This window comes from Prinia subflava, chromosome 5, assembly GCF_021018805.1.
Source record: "Prinia subflava isolate CZ2003 ecotype Zambia chromosome 5, Cam_Psub_1.2, whole genome shotgun sequence".
NCBI lineage: Eukaryota > Metazoa > Chordata > Aves > Passeriformes > Cisticolidae > Prinia > Prinia subflava.
Window position 1 is genome coordinate 56,858,516 of NC_086251.1, and position 18,320 is coordinate 56,876,835.

General features: G+C 42.5%; 1 protein-coding gene across 1 annotated transcript in view; it reads right to left on the bottom strand.

The window, feature by feature from the left end:
* Positions 1-18,320, bottom strand: part of SYNE2 (spectrin repeat containing nuclear envelope protein 2) — a 174,583-nt gene that overhangs the window by 143,011 nt on the left and 13,252 nt on the right. Inside the window, exons 2-7 of the mRNA XM_063399537.1 lie at positions 13,112-13,228; positions 2,956-3,017; positions 1,925-2,020; positions 1,576-1,653; positions 1,393-1,485; positions 47-228 (exon numbers count right to left, since the gene is read on the bottom strand). Of these exons, the coding sequence (XP_063255607.1) occupies positions 47-228; positions 1,393-1,485; positions 1,576-1,653; positions 1,925-2,020; positions 2,956-3,017; positions 13,112-13,190 (590 nt within the window). The 5' untranslated portion in view covers positions 13,191-13,228. The remainder of the gene's footprint in view (positions 1-46; positions 229-1,392; positions 1,486-1,575; positions 1,654-1,924; positions 2,021-2,955; positions 3,018-13,111; positions 13,229-18,320) is intronic.

Sequence of the window (18,320 nt, forward strand, 5' to 3'; positions counted from 1 at the left end):
AATACAGAATGTAGCATGCTAATTATAAGTCTAGGATGGAACTTACAGCGAACACTGTTCTTTTGCCCACAACAAAAGAGCCTTTGTAGCAGACATCTTCCACCGTTCCTTAATTTTAGCACTTTTTTTAGCTGCTCTGCTTGCCTTTGGAGAGGAGTCAACAGCATTTGAGCAGGCAGGGGAAGGCTGATTGTAGGTACAGGCAAGTGTCCTGGCCAGTTCCTCAATCTGTCAGAGAAGATGGGAGACTTCAGGAGGTTTCAGTGAAAGACAACCAAGGAATCAACGAGAGCACACCACAGAGAATTAGACAGGACTCAATCACAGCTGTAACCACAGCTTCTCTGCCCCTCCAAATCAAACCAGGCTTTTTAATCTGCACAATCTGAACTATCTCATGCTGAATTCCCATATTTAGGCTTTTTTTTTGGCAGGATGTATTCACCCAAAGAGTTCTGTGTTATGCTGTGGGTATATCAGCAATGACATCAAGGGACTTTCTCACCCAATTTCCAGTCTAACCAGTGACAGCAGCCCATGGCAGTTTGTGTTTTCTGCTGTCAAGAGTGACACGTACTAGGCACAGTCAGAGTTTGCCTGCTCACTCAGAATGCAGGAAAACCTACTTGATAGACCTCAGAGATCTTTATTTGGTTAGAGAAGCTTGGTTTGAGTGAAAAGGTAATTGCACAGGCCATGAGCAGCACCAGACTCCTTGGCATCAAAGTGCCTCTACCACGAAAAAATATGGGCTGAATACTGCTAGAAAACTCTGCCTTTTAGTGCTCTCCTGAGCCCCAGTCACCAGTGAGTGCACCTACTTTATTTCACTGCTGGGTTGTCCCCAGAAGCCAGCTTGGCTCCAGCATCCTCTGCAGCCCTACACAATGTTTAAATCAAGGCCCTGTGCTTTCACACTCCCCATAACCTCATGTCATGCAAGATGCACACTCTTATTGTACAAGAAACATGACTGTGACAGCCTTTGTGCTATTTCAGGTGCTGGTACTGAAAAAAAAGAATATAAAAATTGTACATTGTAAGCACAGTCAGCACTGAGGAGTGGAGCTGCCTCTGAGAGAGATGGATGAGGCACTTCACACTATCTGCTCTTTTTGGAGCTTAATCATTACAGACCTTAGGCAAGCAAAGTTTAGCCTATTTTTTAAGTGGTTACTTCAAAAAAAAGCTCAGTACCTTTCCTTCCTACCATTAGCAGCTAGATACTGTTCATCACTGCCACCCCTGCACTGGTGCCTCTCCTCCTGGAGCTGTCACTTCCACATGTCAGTTTGTTTACTATTAATTCATCTTATTTAGCAATCTCTAAGTCAACACATTTTTGTGCTTTTCCCCTCTACTAGAAATCTCTTACATCCCTGAAATACTTACATGAAAATGAAATATAATGGTCCAGATTAGGCCAAGCACAATGGAAGGTTTTCCTTCAATAATGTCAGCTACATGAATATTTATGAGCTTCAGCTAGGAGGAAAAAAAGGGATCATTGTTAACAAAGGAAATGTTCCACCAGCTAAACTGGCTTTAGTAGTGAATTTTGAAGTTAATACTCACTGATCTGCTCTTTAAAAATGTCAAAGCATTTTCTATATTACTTCTACATTGGAAGGTATTAAATCCTTTTTCCCGTGGCTGCAAAGCAAAAAAAACCAGGTTGTATCTTCAACTGTAAAAATTAATTTTTTTCTGTGTTTTGATAAGGGAAGTCCTGCAAAGATTCATAAAATTACTTCGGATCAACTTACTTCAGCATGTTTCAGAGTCAATGGTATAAAAATAAGTTACTTGAAACTAACTCTGTGACTCCAGAGGGATGATTCATCTGGTTGCACTTAACTATATCCAGAAATCTTTGCTGGACTTGACAAAGGATTGAGGTAATATTTTTATTACTCTGTCTTACCAGATGTTGACCTGAAAGCACTTCCAACAGATCCAGAAGCAAATGTCCTTGCTGGATGTCTGTATACAGGTCTGAGACAACATAAGGAGGGGTATGCTGCAAGATAAATGTCAATCGCTTGTCATTTTGAATTCAACACACTACAAAACATCACAGATTACTCTGCTGTTAAATAATGTTTAACATCTTTTAATTTTTTCATTAAGCTGCAATAAAAATCCTGCATCTAAACAGCCCCATGCTGCTTCTTCTAATCTATGTTCGTGTCTTATTCCCTCCTCCTTGTCATGCCTGTGTCTTATAAGGGCAATTTTAGGCCTCACTTTCAAGCACTCACATTTTTCAAGGAGGTCTGGAGCAAAAGAAAAAAAAACTTGAGAAAGGGAAAGCTAAACAAGGCAGTTAATTCATAGTTTGAGATCTTAATCAATATGAAGTATAAATTTGAGTATAGAGCTGCATAACTAAACCTCTTTTCACCCACACAACACAAACTTATCATGAGCTCAGCAGCTTCTGCTCCAGAAGGGACCAAAACAATTTTTTTTTTTTAACTTGTGCAAGTCAGAGCCCCAGCACATGCTGCAGGAACTGTTTTCTGAGAGCTTAAAGAGCTCCTCCACTCCTATGTGGTTTGTCTTAATACTTACCAGTCACTCAGGTCATCTCATTAAACTCATGCTCTTCGATTGCATAATAGAGTAACACTTACCTAATCCCAGTAAAACCAACTGTAAACTCAGAAACTCATAAAACCCTGAGACATGTGCCTCAATCCACCACAGGTTTTACCACATGAGTAAGGAAGAGTGACATCTACACACAAACCACCTCATACAAATGTCCTTGGACGTGCCCCAGTACAGTGCTCTTGCACTTACTAAACAAATGCTTCTTGGGGCTACTCTTCCCATCCAGTGCCTAAATAAACTTGTACTAATTTTGTTTGTTCCTAAAAAATTTAATCTCTAGCCAGCATATCTGAACCAAAAAGGCAAAAGGCATGTCTTTGCAAAAGAACCCCTATTTACCTTTGCCAATATTGAATTTATCCAACTAGTGAAGGTTTTCTTCTGTGTGAACTCTCGCTGGACTGGGAAATAAAAACACAAAAGAATACAAAGTTAATGGAAAAAATGATCACGTTTCACTTTTCTTCCTCAAAAAGACACAAGGCATCCACTCAAACCTAAGGTCTGTTCTTCCAGATATTAAGTTACTATTTAATATCAGTTTTTCTCAACTCGTTTTATAGCTGACATTTTCTTGCTTGCTGATTGGGTACTGCAAAGACCTCTACAACCATCAAGCATAACCTACAGGATGCAGGGAATAACTAACGAAGGTTTTCTCAGAAGATCAGCAAATACAAAGACCAGTGTGAACACATAATTCTACAGAGAAATATGTCTGCAATAGCTCTGTCTGTTCCTGAATGTTCCCTCAAGGACTCAGGGCCATCAACAGTACAAGATACATCTTGGAATTTGGGAAAAGCCAAAATCCATTAAGCTGGATGCAGGCTGGAGTTAGGGGAGCAATGCACACCTGTAGGTGAAGCCACACAATGAGAAATCTTCAACTGAAGGGAATGGAGAGAGTTATGAGGGAAATACATGGGGAAATACAGCCTCTAGCAGCATCCTTCCCACTGCTGAGCCCTCCCTGGGGTGTACAAATTATTAATCCAGCCAAAAAGGAGCACACAGGGTGTCAATACAGGCAAGAGGAAGAAGGAAGTGCTTGAACTTGTGCTGCAGCAAAAACCAGTGAAGTGGGACTCAGAGCATGACCCAGTGCCACAGAGGTGACCCCAGTGCCACAGAGATTACCCAATGCCACAGAGATGACCCAGTGCCACAGAGATGACCCCAGTGCCACAGAGAATGACCCCAGTGCCACAGAGATGACCCCAGTGCCACAGAGGTGACCCCAGTGCCACAGAGGTGACCCAATGCCACAGAGGTGACCCCAGTGCCACAGAGAATGACCCAGTGCCATAGAGGTGACCCCAGTGCCACAGAGATGACCCAGTGCCACAGAGATGACCCCAGTGCCACAGAGGTGACCCCAGTGCCACAGAGGTGACCCCAGTGCCACAGAGGTGACCCCAGTGCCACAGAGGTGACCCAGTGCCACGGAGATGACCCCAGTGCCACAGAGAATGACCCAGTGCCACAGAGAATGACCCCAGTGCCACAGAGAATGACCCAGTGCCACAGAGAATGACCCCAGTGCCACAGAGAATGACCCCAGTGCCACAGAGATGACCCAGTGCCACAGAGAATGACCCAGTGCCACAGAGAATGACCCCAGTGCCACAGAGATTACCCAGTGCCACAGAGAATGACCCCAGTGCCACAGAGATTACCCAGTGCCACAGAGAATGACCCCAGTGCCACAGAGAATGACCCCAGTGCCACAGAGATGACCCCAGTGCCACAGAGATGACCACAGTGCCACAGAGATGACCACAGTGCCACAGAGATGCAGCTCTGCACCCAGGGCCCCCACGGTGCCACAGTGAGCAAACACCAACCAGCAGCTGTGCAGGGAGACAGGGAGCTGCTTAAGCCCATGTTTCAAAAACCAGAGTATCTGAACAGTTTCTCACACCTGCCTGAGATGGAGAAAAGTCTGGTTCCCTCGGAAGGTGAGGCAGAGGGTGAGCAGCAGTCAGACCAGAGCAGCTCCCCAGCCCTGTCAGGGCAGTGTATTACCTGACTTCCCAGCCTATGCTCCCTCCCAAAAAACCACCCCATTTCCCACACATCCCTAGGGGCTAGAAGTCTGACCACAGGTCTCAGGTGGCAGACAGAGGTGCTGGCCCCTGAGATGATGCAGTCACATCTGCCACCAGCAGCCATCCCAAAGGCTTGTGAGAGCCAGCCTGAACACAAACTCCTTTTTATCTCCTTTTCCATGGCAGCCTTGAATGCAAATGTTGGGGCTGGCTTCTCAGAAAAGGCTTGCATGGAGAAACAAATCTGGGAGACAGGGTGGGAACAGACCATCTCTTCTGCCTCTGAAAGCGTTTTCTTGCTCAAAAGATTAATTGAAGGCAAGCTTGACATTGTAAGGCAAGTGTAAGACTTCTCAGCAATAGATGTGTGTGTTTTGGTAGGCTGGGCAGGATGAAGGATACCAAAAGTTGACTGTTCTGCCCATGGAAGTGAAAATGTCACTCAAAGGAAGATGTCCCACACTTTAATACACTCTGGGAATTTGCAACCACAAACCCCAGTTGTGGGGCCTTTTCATGATCCAAGACAGACCAAAGGAGTTTCTGCGGCGCTTCGTCAACTCATGAAACACAGAAATTCACTTGAGGATAGCCCAGGCTCCTGCTCCTCCCTCCACAGGCTGTCTTCTGCCTCACTGGGTGGGTAAGCAGCAACAAAAACATTTGTGTTACCTGTGTTGAGCCCTGCTTTGCGTGCTGTAGCAAAGGTGTCTTTCAACAGCCCTCCACTAATCTGCAATACCACCACCCTGTCGGAGCATGAAGCAGGAGGTTTCCCCTGCTTGCTGGGTTGTTTTAGGATTCTTTCTAAGCATCACAAAGATTGCCCTCAAATGGTAAGATAGGGGCTATCTTAATGGACAAAAACGACACAACAAAATTGGGTTTTGTTCGGAAAACAGAAAATTAAGTGCACACATGGCACACAGACCAAACAACGCTGCAATGCTCACAGAGAGGACAAAAATAGCATGGAGATACTGGCTTCATGTTAGCACAGGAGCCAACCACACCCTTCAGCTGAACAGCACATGGGAGCCATTCCAATTACCCAAGGAGCAATTATTGAGTGGCTGCGCTCAATTTTATCAGGCAGGCAAGGCCAGCGTTGCTAGCATTTGAAAAGGGATAGAGAGCAAATATTGACTATACTGCCTGATGCCAGTGACTCCTGCAGCTGCAGCTCCTGCCAAACACACACTGCTGCTGCTGCTTTGAAGAACTTGCACTTGGGGTTGGTTACAGACACACAGGATGAGACACTTGGCCTTGTTTTGGTTGACATCTATATTAAAATGCTTCATTATGCAATAGGGGCCAGATATTGCAAGGGTTGATTCACGTGGGCAGCTCTCAGGCAAATGTCTCACCTGGTGAAAGTACAAGGTGGTTATTCCACTCCACACACGTAAGAGCACCTTAAATCCTCCGCACTCTGCCTAACACAACCCACCAGGCTGCCTTCCAAGCAGCTGCTGCCTCTGCTGCAATGTGCCTTTTTTTTCCTACTCAAACAAACAGTAATAACAGAATCTCCTCCTGAATTAATAACAGAACTCCATGCTTGCCAGTGCTCCCCCAGCTTGTAGTGCAGCAGTCAGGGTTTCCACACCACACACACTCAGTGCAAATATGCTCCTGGCACCACGGCAGGCAGCTGTATTGCAATTTTCAGGCTGAGTGTGTTTTCCCTCCCAGGGTACCCCTCCAATGCTGCTGCTCAGAGGCACTAATGATTTAATCAAGCTCTCCAATTCTTATCTCTACCATGTGCTTAATTAATACAGATTTTTATTTTTATGAGGGTGAATGGATTCTTTGTTAGGTCTTTTTGTAGGACTCTGACTGACCTTGGTTTTCTCTTGCCCTAGTTTTCAAAATGTCACTGACCTAGAATAAAAAAGCTATAAAAAAACCCCCCAAACCCCGATCATTCTCTTTACTTTGTGTCAAAACTCACTAAGCTAAAAAAAAAATGCATCTGAGAGAACAGAATAAGAACCTGTTAATCTGAAAATACCCCAAATCTATCACATTTCACCCTGTGTTAACAACTCTGTAGGGAGGAATAACACATAGAAGCAGTGTGTCACGTAGGATAGCCAAAAATCAATACACACTGCTGGACAATGACTGTTTTATGCAGTAATGAGCCACCAACAAGTGCTACAAACCAGGATGATCATTAGGAGCACAGGGACATGGCAGGGACCATGTGAGTGCTGAACTCTCCCAGGAGGGAGAGGGGAGCAGCAGCACTGCCAGCCACTGTTATACTCTCAGTCTTTCTTAAACCGTGATGCAAAAAAAACAAGACTTAAAATCAGTCTGCTCTCCCCTTCTGCCTTTCATGCCTCCGTTCCTGAGGTGGAAGAATGGCAGCTCCAAGGAAAGCACCATCTCCTCCTTAGCAGGGAGCTGGGGGAAGCAAATCGTGGCAGAACAGATGCAGCCTGTCCATCTCCACTTATCAAACACTGTCACCAAACAGCAAAGAGGATTTCTTCTATCACAACAACTTGTGTGTATCAGTGCCAGTGAACAATTTACAACTGTATGGCTTCTTTAAAAAAAAAATGTAAGTGATCACTTTAATGAGCACAAGCCTGTCATCTTCTCATCTCTGTTTCACCAGGAGGAATTACCTCTTGTGTATGATATTTTTATATCTTCCTTTCACCACGGAGGTCAGCTGAGGCTACGTCTACAGCAGCGTTGCAGGGAGCTCATCAAGGGAGCTGCTGTTCACAACACAGTGTATGCACCATGTGTGCAGGGACAAAGGTTGTGGTAGGCTAACTCCAGCCCCAATGCCCACGGACAGCCACAGCACCTGCTTACTTCAGTTTCATTCAAAATAACCATTTCCACACTCCCTGACAGCGCAGCAAAATGAACCAAAGGATGGAAAGCAGGGATAGCCAGGAGAGCTCCTTCAAGACAGCACTGCTGGTATGAATTAATACACTAAGTAAGTACATTCTTTAAATGACTGGAACCATCAGAAGAACAATTAAGTACTTGCCAATCCAGGGAGAGAGTGAGCAATTAACCCCCAAGCCCTTTGTATAGTCCCTTTCCTTCCACCCAGAAACAGTTTCATGTTCTGCAGACAGGAAAGCAGGGAAAAGAGTTATTTCCAGCATTTATGTTCAGCAACATGGTGTTAAGCAATTAAAAACAACCACAGAATTTTTTGTAAAGATTGAGAGTTTATCCCAAATCTAATGAAAATTAGGAAAATACCTCTACAGGCAGGAATAGGACTTTCCAAACCCAAATATTACACAAGTATTAACTAAATCACTACTACCACACCAGTGAAGCAAGTGGAAACTTTCTGCACTCTCCTTTCAACCTCCTTTTCCTTTTGAAAGCCAATTGTCCAGTTTACCAGAAGTGCTGCTAACTCAGGAAGTGTGTTTACACCAAGCTTTGCCCTCCTGGCGTTCTTAAACCCTTCTGCTCTGAATCACCACTGTCTTTACTGCCACCACAAAGTGATGTTTAGTACTCAGGGGCATGGGCAGGCTGGGATTAAATTCTTAAAAGGTAGCAAGTCACATCATTTAGATATTGACATACTTTTAAAGATAGACGTTCAAGTGGCTTTTCTAACATTTTAAAGAAAATGAACAGTGAAGCAGGGATCTGACTATAGTGACTTCACGGGTGCCTCAGGAGCCATCCACTCCTTTGGCATTTTAATGCAAATTTTTAACCAGTTATGCACCAGATAAAGCCTTTAAAATTTTGAAATTTACCTAGCAGGGAACACTTTTATGCAACTGTACAATTTATTTTTTACGTTAGGCATGTGTAGCAGACAAAAATACCCATGACTTAATTTTTTCAAGGCAGTGTCATGTGCCAGTTGCCTCTCCAGTGCCATCAGCCCAGCCACATGCCACAAAGCCATGCAGTTATGGGAACTGCAGAGCAGCTCCTCACCCAGGCAGCATAAACCAGGAATAAATTTCTGTGCAGCTCCCATGGGAGCTTTTTGTAGAAGTCACCCTTGTAAAATTGTAATAAACATTTAATGGAATTTTTTAAATCGTTCTGGTTAAAGGGGAAAAAAAAAGGGTAGCTGCCATAAGCAAGTGGCCCCAACAGATGAGACATACAGTTCAGACAAAAAAAAAAAAGCTGGGTAAGAATTATTTATTTATCTGACCTGTGGATGAATTAAGAGGGTCCTAAAAAGAAAAATCCCTCTACTCAGAGATGAGTACAACCTATTACATGATGCACAACAAAACCTATCCATGCATGTCCTCATATCTGCAATTTCATTTGAAGAGAAATCATTCATAAAGGATTAGACATTGCTGCATGACAGTATCATTCATTTTTATCACTAAACTCTCTTCGAAGACAGTTCTCTTCAAAAACTCTCTTCAGCTTTAGCAACCACATTCCTATATTATCATCTTCTGGGTTGCAGTAATAAACAGTAACACACACAGATTAATAAGTAGAGCCAAAAATTAGGACCCCTGCAGTTAATTAAACAGTGAAAGAGTAAGTACATCCCAAATCCAAGAGCTAAAACACACTTTCTTGTGTTTGAATTAGCTCAGCAAGCATGAAAAGAAAAGGGAAAACAGAGTTCTGTACAGGCTTGGTGGGAAGCACCACACATGGCATCTGCTATCCCAGGGAAGACAGGGGAAGGACTTGTGCATGGGACAGAAAACAAAGGTTGAATCCTCCCACAGGTAAAGAGATTTACATTCCAAAAGCAATAAAATAATCCACTCCAGAGTGCCACAAACCCTGCAGAGTTTCTGCTGCAGCCGCCCATCCACGAGCAGCCACGCATTCCCCGCTGCAACCCCGCACTCCTGCTCAGCAGCAGAGCGTGGCTCCATCTCCAACAGCTCCCAGAGCACTGCCAGGAAGCCCTTCTCTTACCAAGCAGGTGACTTGCCTCATCTCAAGTAGCCAAAGGCGAATTTGGATGTTGGCTGTGCCTCCTCAGTTCACAGAAGGACGAGCAGCAGGCTGGACCCCTCTCTGGGGCCAGCCCGTGATGCAGTGATGGGAGGGAAACACAGGAGGAGGAGGCAGGGCAAGGATCCTGCTTTGTTCCTCCCGTGCTCATTGCCAGCCAAGCCCTGAGCTCCTGCCTGCCCCATCCTAACCAAAAGGGACTTCAGGTTTTTTCAATGATGGCCTGTGGTACAATGAAGCATCTCCCTGTCAAGCATCCTCTGTTCAGCAAAATGTTTGCAGATTTCCTGGCAGGACAAACCCTTCCCTTAAATATTCCCCCACTGGATATAGCAGTAACAGGTCCAGCTCCAGGCTTTGCACTTGCACTTTTCCATGGCTGTGCAAGGACACAAAGCAATCCTGCAGCTGCTCTAAGTTGTGCTGCATCAGAAAACTGCAAAGAAGCAGAGAGGTGCTGAAGGAAAGGGCCCACATAATGTTGACCTTAATCTGATTAAATTTTATTATAACATCTGGGACAGAAGGAAGGGAAAAAAGAAAATAAAAGAAGCCTGCCAGTTCCTGACATCATACATTTTCATAGCAATTTCCATTTTCCTGGCAGGGAGGGAAGGGGTAACTATTACTCTCATCTGGATATCAGCTTGAAAACTGGTAAAGGTTAAAGAGTAATACATAAATCTGAAAAGATCCATACATAAGGGTTTATATTCTTGTAGCTTTTTACTTCAGCCTCATGATTTTGTGACTAGCTTTACCATTTGAAAATGCCTGGAGATGGGGGCATTAGAAAACATACTGCTTTCACTTCTTCACCTATATTCTTCATGTTTTTCAAGCTTCATTAAGTCTCCTTAAAGTAATTAGCTGACAAGAAAGATGAGAACAAAGTTACATTATTAACTGTTTTCTAGTGAATATGGCATCTTCTAGGCCAAACACTACTAAAGAAAGTGAATGTTCACCCTTAACACTCTTCTGCCTAAAAACCCACTAACAAGCTTTTATACTATTAACAAACTAGCTGTAAATTAATAGCAATTCTATGATAATTAGAATTACTAAGTAGTAAACACCCCACTAATTACTTAAAGAAGATTGTTCTTTCTCTCTTTTCCTTCCTTTTCTTCCCAAAAGTGCTGTTCTTGCAGAAGACTGTAACTTAAATAACAGTCAAACATACCTAAAATGACATACCTAGACATGGTAGGGAAGGAAAAAAAATAAAGCCAATGATTTTGTTACATTTTTTAGGCATAAACTTCACAAAGTTATATGACCAAAACAACTGACACATTAAGTTGATCTCATCCTAATTAACCAGACTAGACAAGTGCTCTATTCCCATGGGATGCTTTTCAGGAATAATGGAAGGCTGGATCACAAAGAATTAAAAAGTAGATTGAAATATATCTAGAATACATCCAGACTAGTTCTCACTCCTGCTTTTTCCCTTTATGCATGTCTCCTGTTATGCTGTGTATTACACAATGCTGGACATATTCTTTGAAGCTATATGCCAGCAATTTGAAAAAGGAGATCATAACAAGTTTAACATCCATCTGCAGTCACACAAAATGTAAGCTGCTTTTCTGACAGTTATAAGCAGCTACTCCTTGAATCTGAAATTTCTCTAACACTTCCCCAGGTGGATCTGAAGATTTAAAGCAATCGATGTCGCCGGCTGCTTCGCAAATCTCGTCTCAAGATTCCTATTAATGGAAAAACCTGTTTCCTTGAGTGACCCTATTCTTCTGATTCGACCTTTGCCAGCACAGATCTGTGAGCAGAGCTGCTAATGGTCCCTATATGTCATGTCAGGGAGTGTCTTTGGTGCTTCCTCACAGCTGTATTGCCATTTGCTTGTTTGACCCTCAGCAGAGGCTGCAGCGCCACAGCTCCATACACAAAACGTGTCAGTACCATTTGTTGTGTCCTCAATCACTACAAAAAATTGCTCATGTCACTTCTAAGGGATGTCTCCGGATGTTTTACAACAGCCAGGCACAGGCAGCTTGGGCACAAGATTTGCAGTGTGTTCATTTCAGCATAATGTAAGAGCTCCATTTCTTACAGCAAAGAAATTCATTTCAGTTTTGCTAAGAAGGGCTCCTTCAATGAGACACTGACCAAAAAACTTGATTGTTATTCAACACAAACACCAACCTGACTTTTCAGGAAAAAAAAAAAAGAATTCATAAGTAAAACCCTGTCCTAAAAATGGTGTGTAACTTCAAATCTGCCTTCAAGCTAGAGAGAGTTTCCCAAATCTGTTTCACAACAGCAGCCATCTCAGCCTTTCTACCCAAGGCTGAGTTTGACTGGCACAACAAATGTGTGTCTGACAAGCTGTGCTTGGTGCAAAAGTCAGACTAGCTCCTGCCTGCTACAAGCTTTTGCTTGTTCTCCTGAAAATGTGATACTGAAACAAAACGGAAGAAAATTCACCATTAAAGACGCTTGGCTTTAGACCACTATTAACACTCACTCGTCAAAACACAAGGCTTCAGCGACAGTATTAGTGCAAATATGGATCACAGAGTGACTTGACAGAATATTCTTTTGCACCATCTGTTTTCAACATATTTGCTCTCAACCAAGCGCCACAGAAACTTCATTGCAAGGGAGTTGGAAGGAAATAGCTCTGTGGAAACAGGAGTTAGCCCATCCATTCTAAGATAACCAGGCTCTAAGTACATCAAAACCAAGCTCTTCAGCAGGGCTAGTCCTGCTGCCTGGACTCCTTGAAAGCCTCCATGAATATGTTCACAGAAAAGTCAACCTTCACAGAAAATTTTTATAGAAACAAATTCAACATGTGAGTAAGGAAAACCCAAAAGTTCTGAGAGGCCAGGTCAGATGCACTCATCATCATTTATCCAGGCAGATGCCATTAAGCTGAAATAATTAAAAATCACCACTGAGTGCTTCCTTAACAAGTTATAACACGTGACAGGTAAGAACCAAAGACTTGACCCATAAGAAACTTGTTTAGAAGCTACAGAAATTGTCCCCACTTGCAGATTAGTTAAAAACAAAAAAACAAATAAAATAAAATAAAATGTGTAATCAATAGCTTCATTAAGACAACTCAGTGCAACCACCCAATTGCCAGCAAATTGAAAACAAGGAAACTAATGAACTGGCCTGTTTTCATGCTGCTGGTTCTTTTGAAAACAGTTTACACTAACATGTATTCTGAGTAACAAGGCGTAAGAACCAGTGAGCACATCAGTACCAAAAAAGGCAACAGATCTGAAAATATCACGAGAAAGTACTACAAGAGCTCATCTGCCATTCCCCTGCTGAAGCCTCTCTCCTGAAACACAGAAACATCTGCAAAGAAGCACAGACATAAACTAACTACACTCACCATAACCCCAGTTTAAACAGGTTTCTCAGAATTCCCTTCAACATGTACACACATCCACAGATTTTTGACAAAAATCTAAGTTAAAAAGGCACAGAAAATTTCATTAACTTACCTTGCAGCGTTAGATGGAGATCATCTATTTCAGAGGAAGCCTGCTCCTCTGTTGATGCAGATGACTGCTGTGATGCCATATTGAATTCTATGAAGATTCTTTAATCAATTTTCCAAACTGAAATTATAGAAAAAAAAAATCAGTACAGTTTTACATAAAAATTGATGACGCTTGATGATGTGGCATCAAGATACGCATTTTGTTTTGGGTTTTCTTCCCTTGGTCAGCTGTTTCCTTAGTTTATACAGAATAAGGTGACTGTTCCTACTGCAGGAACCCCAGCTTTGGTCCTTTGACTCTTTTTTAACAGTGGCCAGCAGCACTCCACAATACAAACCAGGATCCCAGTGGGTCTTGCCATGAAAACTAAAGCGCCAGGATTTGGAAAATTCAAACACTGTTGCTTTCTTTGGAAAAACCAAGGTGACAAAAGCTCACAGTGCCTTCAGCAGACTGGTAACTGCAAAACCTCATTTTTTTAATCCTTGTACCTTTCCCATCTCCCATCCTGCCTGGATAATTGTTGCAGAATGGGAACAATTCAGGCAGAATCTGGAAAGATTAAGTTGAAATAAAAAAGTAGCAGTTAGTGTATGAGAATCAACACAACGGCTGTCTCCGTCTGGTACCTTTGTCACTCCTCAATTCCCATGAAGGAGTTTCTTTTTCCAACTCCTCCATTTTCCTCTCCCTGGATAGCTCCCCTATCTCTAATGCAACTTTAGAAAACAATATGCTCTGTCTTCCTTAAAAAACTACAAGTGCTCCTGGTTCTGCAGTGTCCATGTTGTTCAATGTGCCACTGTAGGAAGAACTGGATGCTTAAGAAAGAGACTTATTTTATCAAGAACCCAGAAGTTAAACAAATTCAAAAAGAAATTAAACTCCAAATTAAATAAGGGCTCACTCTTAAACAAGCTTTGTTACCTACACAACTGTAACCTTTTCACCAGAAACACAAGGATTTCCACACCATGTATTAACAACTCATCCACCAAGTATATGTCAAAATAAAGGGCGTGAGTAGATGAGTCAGGAAATACAACATTAAGGAATGCCAGAGAAATTCTTACATCCATTCCCTTGTGCACATGAATCATAAGGCAGCCTTTGTTTACTCCACTCTGTACTCATTTTCCTCACTCTCTGTCTCCTTCACTGAGCAGAAAGGAGAACATGCATTCCACGAGGAGCTCTTCAATATTTTACTTTCCTCACCCTGAGCAATGTGTGTCCTTGTGCTCCATCCAAGAGCTGCTCTGATGACAGGATTATTGAGTCCCTCACAAGATTTTCTGTGGCATTCACCACCCTGGCATCTGAACACCTCACAAATATCAATCAATTCACATTTACAGCACCTAAGTGGGACCAGGGGTTATTGCCCACATTTAGAACCACAGCATTCTCTGGGCTGGAAGGCTCCATCAGTCCAACCCCCCTGCCATGGGACAGCACTTTACTGATGACAAGCAAAGGCTAGACAGAGAGAAAAAAGGCAACAAAAAAAGCCTCTGGATTTCCAGAGAAGTAGATTTTAGCTCATATGGCTGAAGCACTGATTCCAGCTCTTGCAGTGACCACGCAGCACTTCTGCAAGTCACCAACAACTTACAGCTGCACCTCAAGGCACCAGACCTGAGCAAGGGGAGCTCTAGCTGGTGAAGGTCAGACCTATCTGGATAGTCAAAAAAAACCCATATTTTACATGAGTTTGGCTTGCTTAACATGCAAAAATAGGAGGAAAAGGATTAATTTGATCTTTGGCTGGCACAAGAACATGATGATATGAACAAGCCAAGCCTTGAGGTTAGGATGGAAATCATAAGGTATCAAAATTAGCCAAGAAAGCCAACAAAATGTTGGGCAGCACAAACAAGGCCACAACAAACAGAGATAGAGAAGTTATTATCCCATTCTGCTCAGCACTTGTCAGGACATCTGAAATAATGGGTGCAGTTTGGGACCACGCTGTACAAAATATTATGTGGACAGGCTGGAGAGAGAAGAGCACAAAGATGACCAAAAGACTGGGAGGCTGTGTGGGGAAATGGCTGAGAAAATCAGGTTTGGTGAGCCTTGAGAAAAGACGGCTGAGGGGAGACCTTATTACCATGTTCCAGTATTTGAAGGGTGCCCACAGAGAGCATGGAAACTCACTTTTTACAAGGAGTCACATGGAAAACACAAGGGATAGTGGATACAAGTTACTGCTAGGGAGATTTTGACTAAACACATGAGGAAAACTTTTCATAGAACAATCACTCATTGGATTACTCTCCCAGGGAAGTGGTGGATTCCACAACATTGGCACTGTTATGATTTGACAGGGCAGGATGCTGGGCCATCTTGTCTGGACCATGCTTTTAGCACAAAATATTGGACAAGATGGTCCTTGAGGTCCCTTCCAGCTTGGAATTCTATAATAAATACTGGGCTCTTACAGGAAATGAGGATGGGCAATGGTCAACCAAGAATCCAGTGCTCACAGCTACGCTGCCTATGCCCAAGGCAGGCAATCTTTCCTGGGAAAGATTCTTTTTTCTCTCAAGACGAAATAATACAAACCTAAAGTTTGAAAACACAAAATTTCAGGTGGTCTTAATATTTTTTTGGGTATGACTAAGTCTTCAATTTGGTTTTTTGATCACAACCTTGAAGATGATGACAAATGGCCCAAGTGGGAAGTACGTAAGCAAACTCCCAAACAGTGGAAACTTACATATCTGTTCAACTTCAAAGCATCCACATTTGAGATGATGACATGGGCAGAGCCAATTTATGTTCAACTAACTTGTATGATGCTAGAATCACTGGGACCACAGTCCAGAGACAAGGAGTAGAATTTGGTATTAAAATTCCATTATAATAACAGGAAAGTATGCAAGAGCCACAAACAGCTGTGATGGACATTTCATAAACAACACAAAATATATTTTTAACCTTTCTGTGGCTGTTCCTCCTCTGTCCCCAACCCTTGCCATCTACAGCAACAACACAGCACAGTGTCTCCTTTTATGTGCTTGCACTGCACTTCATGTGATGGGACCCCAAACTCAGTTCAGCTCTCTAACCAGTAAAATAGTTAAAGCTAATAAAACTTCCAGGATTTCAAAGCAGAAAGTATATTAAGGTCTAAAGCAGGAATAAGCTTTAATTGTTACTTAATTTATTAATTAATTTACTTAAATTACAGCACATGATCATAGAACATGTATAAGTAAAGAAAAGCATATGCTCTTATATTCTTTTCAAGTCAACTTCTGGCCTCCTTCCCAAAAGGATGGGAAATTTTAAACTTTTTTCTTTAAATACAGACACCCACTCAACGATTCCACAGCGCAGGTTATGAAGATACACAGCTAATACCAGGTAAATTTATGCTAAATCTTTTATGTCCCTCAAACCCTCAATTCACCATCCAACACAGCAGATGCATTCTGCCCTGCCCCAACAGAAGACTCCACAGCTGCTTTGAAGGGGAGACACAAACTCAGTCTTGGAGGACACACCTGCAAGGATTAGTCTTCTTTAAAAGGTACAAGGTACAAGGTACAGATTGTCTGAGAAGGGATTATACAGGAACAATATGCCCGCTTTGTCCTCGTCCCTGCCCCAAATTTCATTCAAATACAGCATTATCAATTGTAACTATACCATTACTGAAGAGTCTAAAACAATCAAGCTCTGAAGAGTCTAAAACCACCAACCAGTAAAAGTTTTCATTGGCAGTAGGAAGGATCAGCTTTTCTACTTCATATTTAAGTCAGTTATTTTGTTTCATAACAACTCAGTGAACTGCAGAGCTAAACCAATCCCTTCCCCTCCAAGAAATACTGGACAACTAGGAAATATTTACCCACAGTGTCAAAAAATAAATCACATGCTTTCAAACCACACTTTGTCAGTGAGGATAAAAACAAAGGTGAAGGGAATGACCTTGTCTTTCCCTCTCTCTGGAGAATCTAGCATTAATGTAGGAAAGCATTAACTGCTTACACCTTGGGATAGCCTGTGAAGTATCACAGAGTCAAAGAGGCAGCTCCAGGCACATTGGGATATTACTTCCAGTGGATTCATTTCCTGTGGATTAATTTATGTGAATTGCACCAGAACTGTTCTGCAAGCTCATCTTTTCTTCAACACAGGATAAATTATACAAGAAAGGTGCCTTTAGCAATGTCCTCCTGCAGAAGAAAGCTTTCCATGGTGCTCTCCAATGGGGCAAATTCTTGGCCACCTGGGCTCGATCTGCAGCTCAAATGGTTAAACCATCAACAAAAGCTTTTCCTGTGATGAGGGCACTCCTAAGACTCAAACCCTTCTTGCTGTACCTCTCCAGCTATTTCCACAACAGACACCTAAAAACATTGGTGGAAATTGTATTAGCACAGTTGTATCACATCAATTCTACTGTAATTTCCCTTCCTCTACCAAATTCAGCTGACATTAGCCAGCAGATTGCAGAAAATCCTGAGCATTAACATACACACATAGGCACACTGATAAGAGAGAAACCTAAGAGTAAGTAGCAGACTGCAAATCTCAAGGAACTAACCTGAAAATAATCATACCCCGGCTTTACATTCCATTATCATAAGAATAGACAACACTGATTTAAATACCTTGTCTCCAGTGAGGCTTAAGTCCTAATGAGACCTAAGAGATGCTCTTCTTAAGCAGGGTCTTTATAAGGACATTCTTGTCTCAGAAGAAAGGGTGAAAAAAGTTTCAGATGGATTTAGAGGATTCATTAGAAAGGATTTCACAGCCTTAACATTAGTTCAGATCAGGGTGGTTTGCAAACCTTGGCTTTCAGCTGTTCCAAGTACCACAGATGGTAAAATTCCATCGCATGGAAAACCCAGCAGTTACCCTGCATGCTCCTTAGGGTTAAACCACTGTTATCTTCAAAAAACAATGCCTGTAACTACAGCTAAAACAGTAAATGGGTATTCCATCAATTAATTTAAAGCTACCCTTACAAAGCAGCTGTGCACAGTATTCAGGAAGCAAGGTAAGCTTGTGGTGTGATTTCCACACTGTCCCAGGTAAGAGCGTTTTCAGTCCCAGAGTTCACAGCTAACTTGTGCATGTCCCTGCACAGATGTACCCTTAGGGCCCTCCCCAGGAGCCAATCCTGAAAAATTATATGCCATGAAATTAGCTCAGTTTTGCACTCCTTAAAGCTGAAAGTAGCAGATACCTT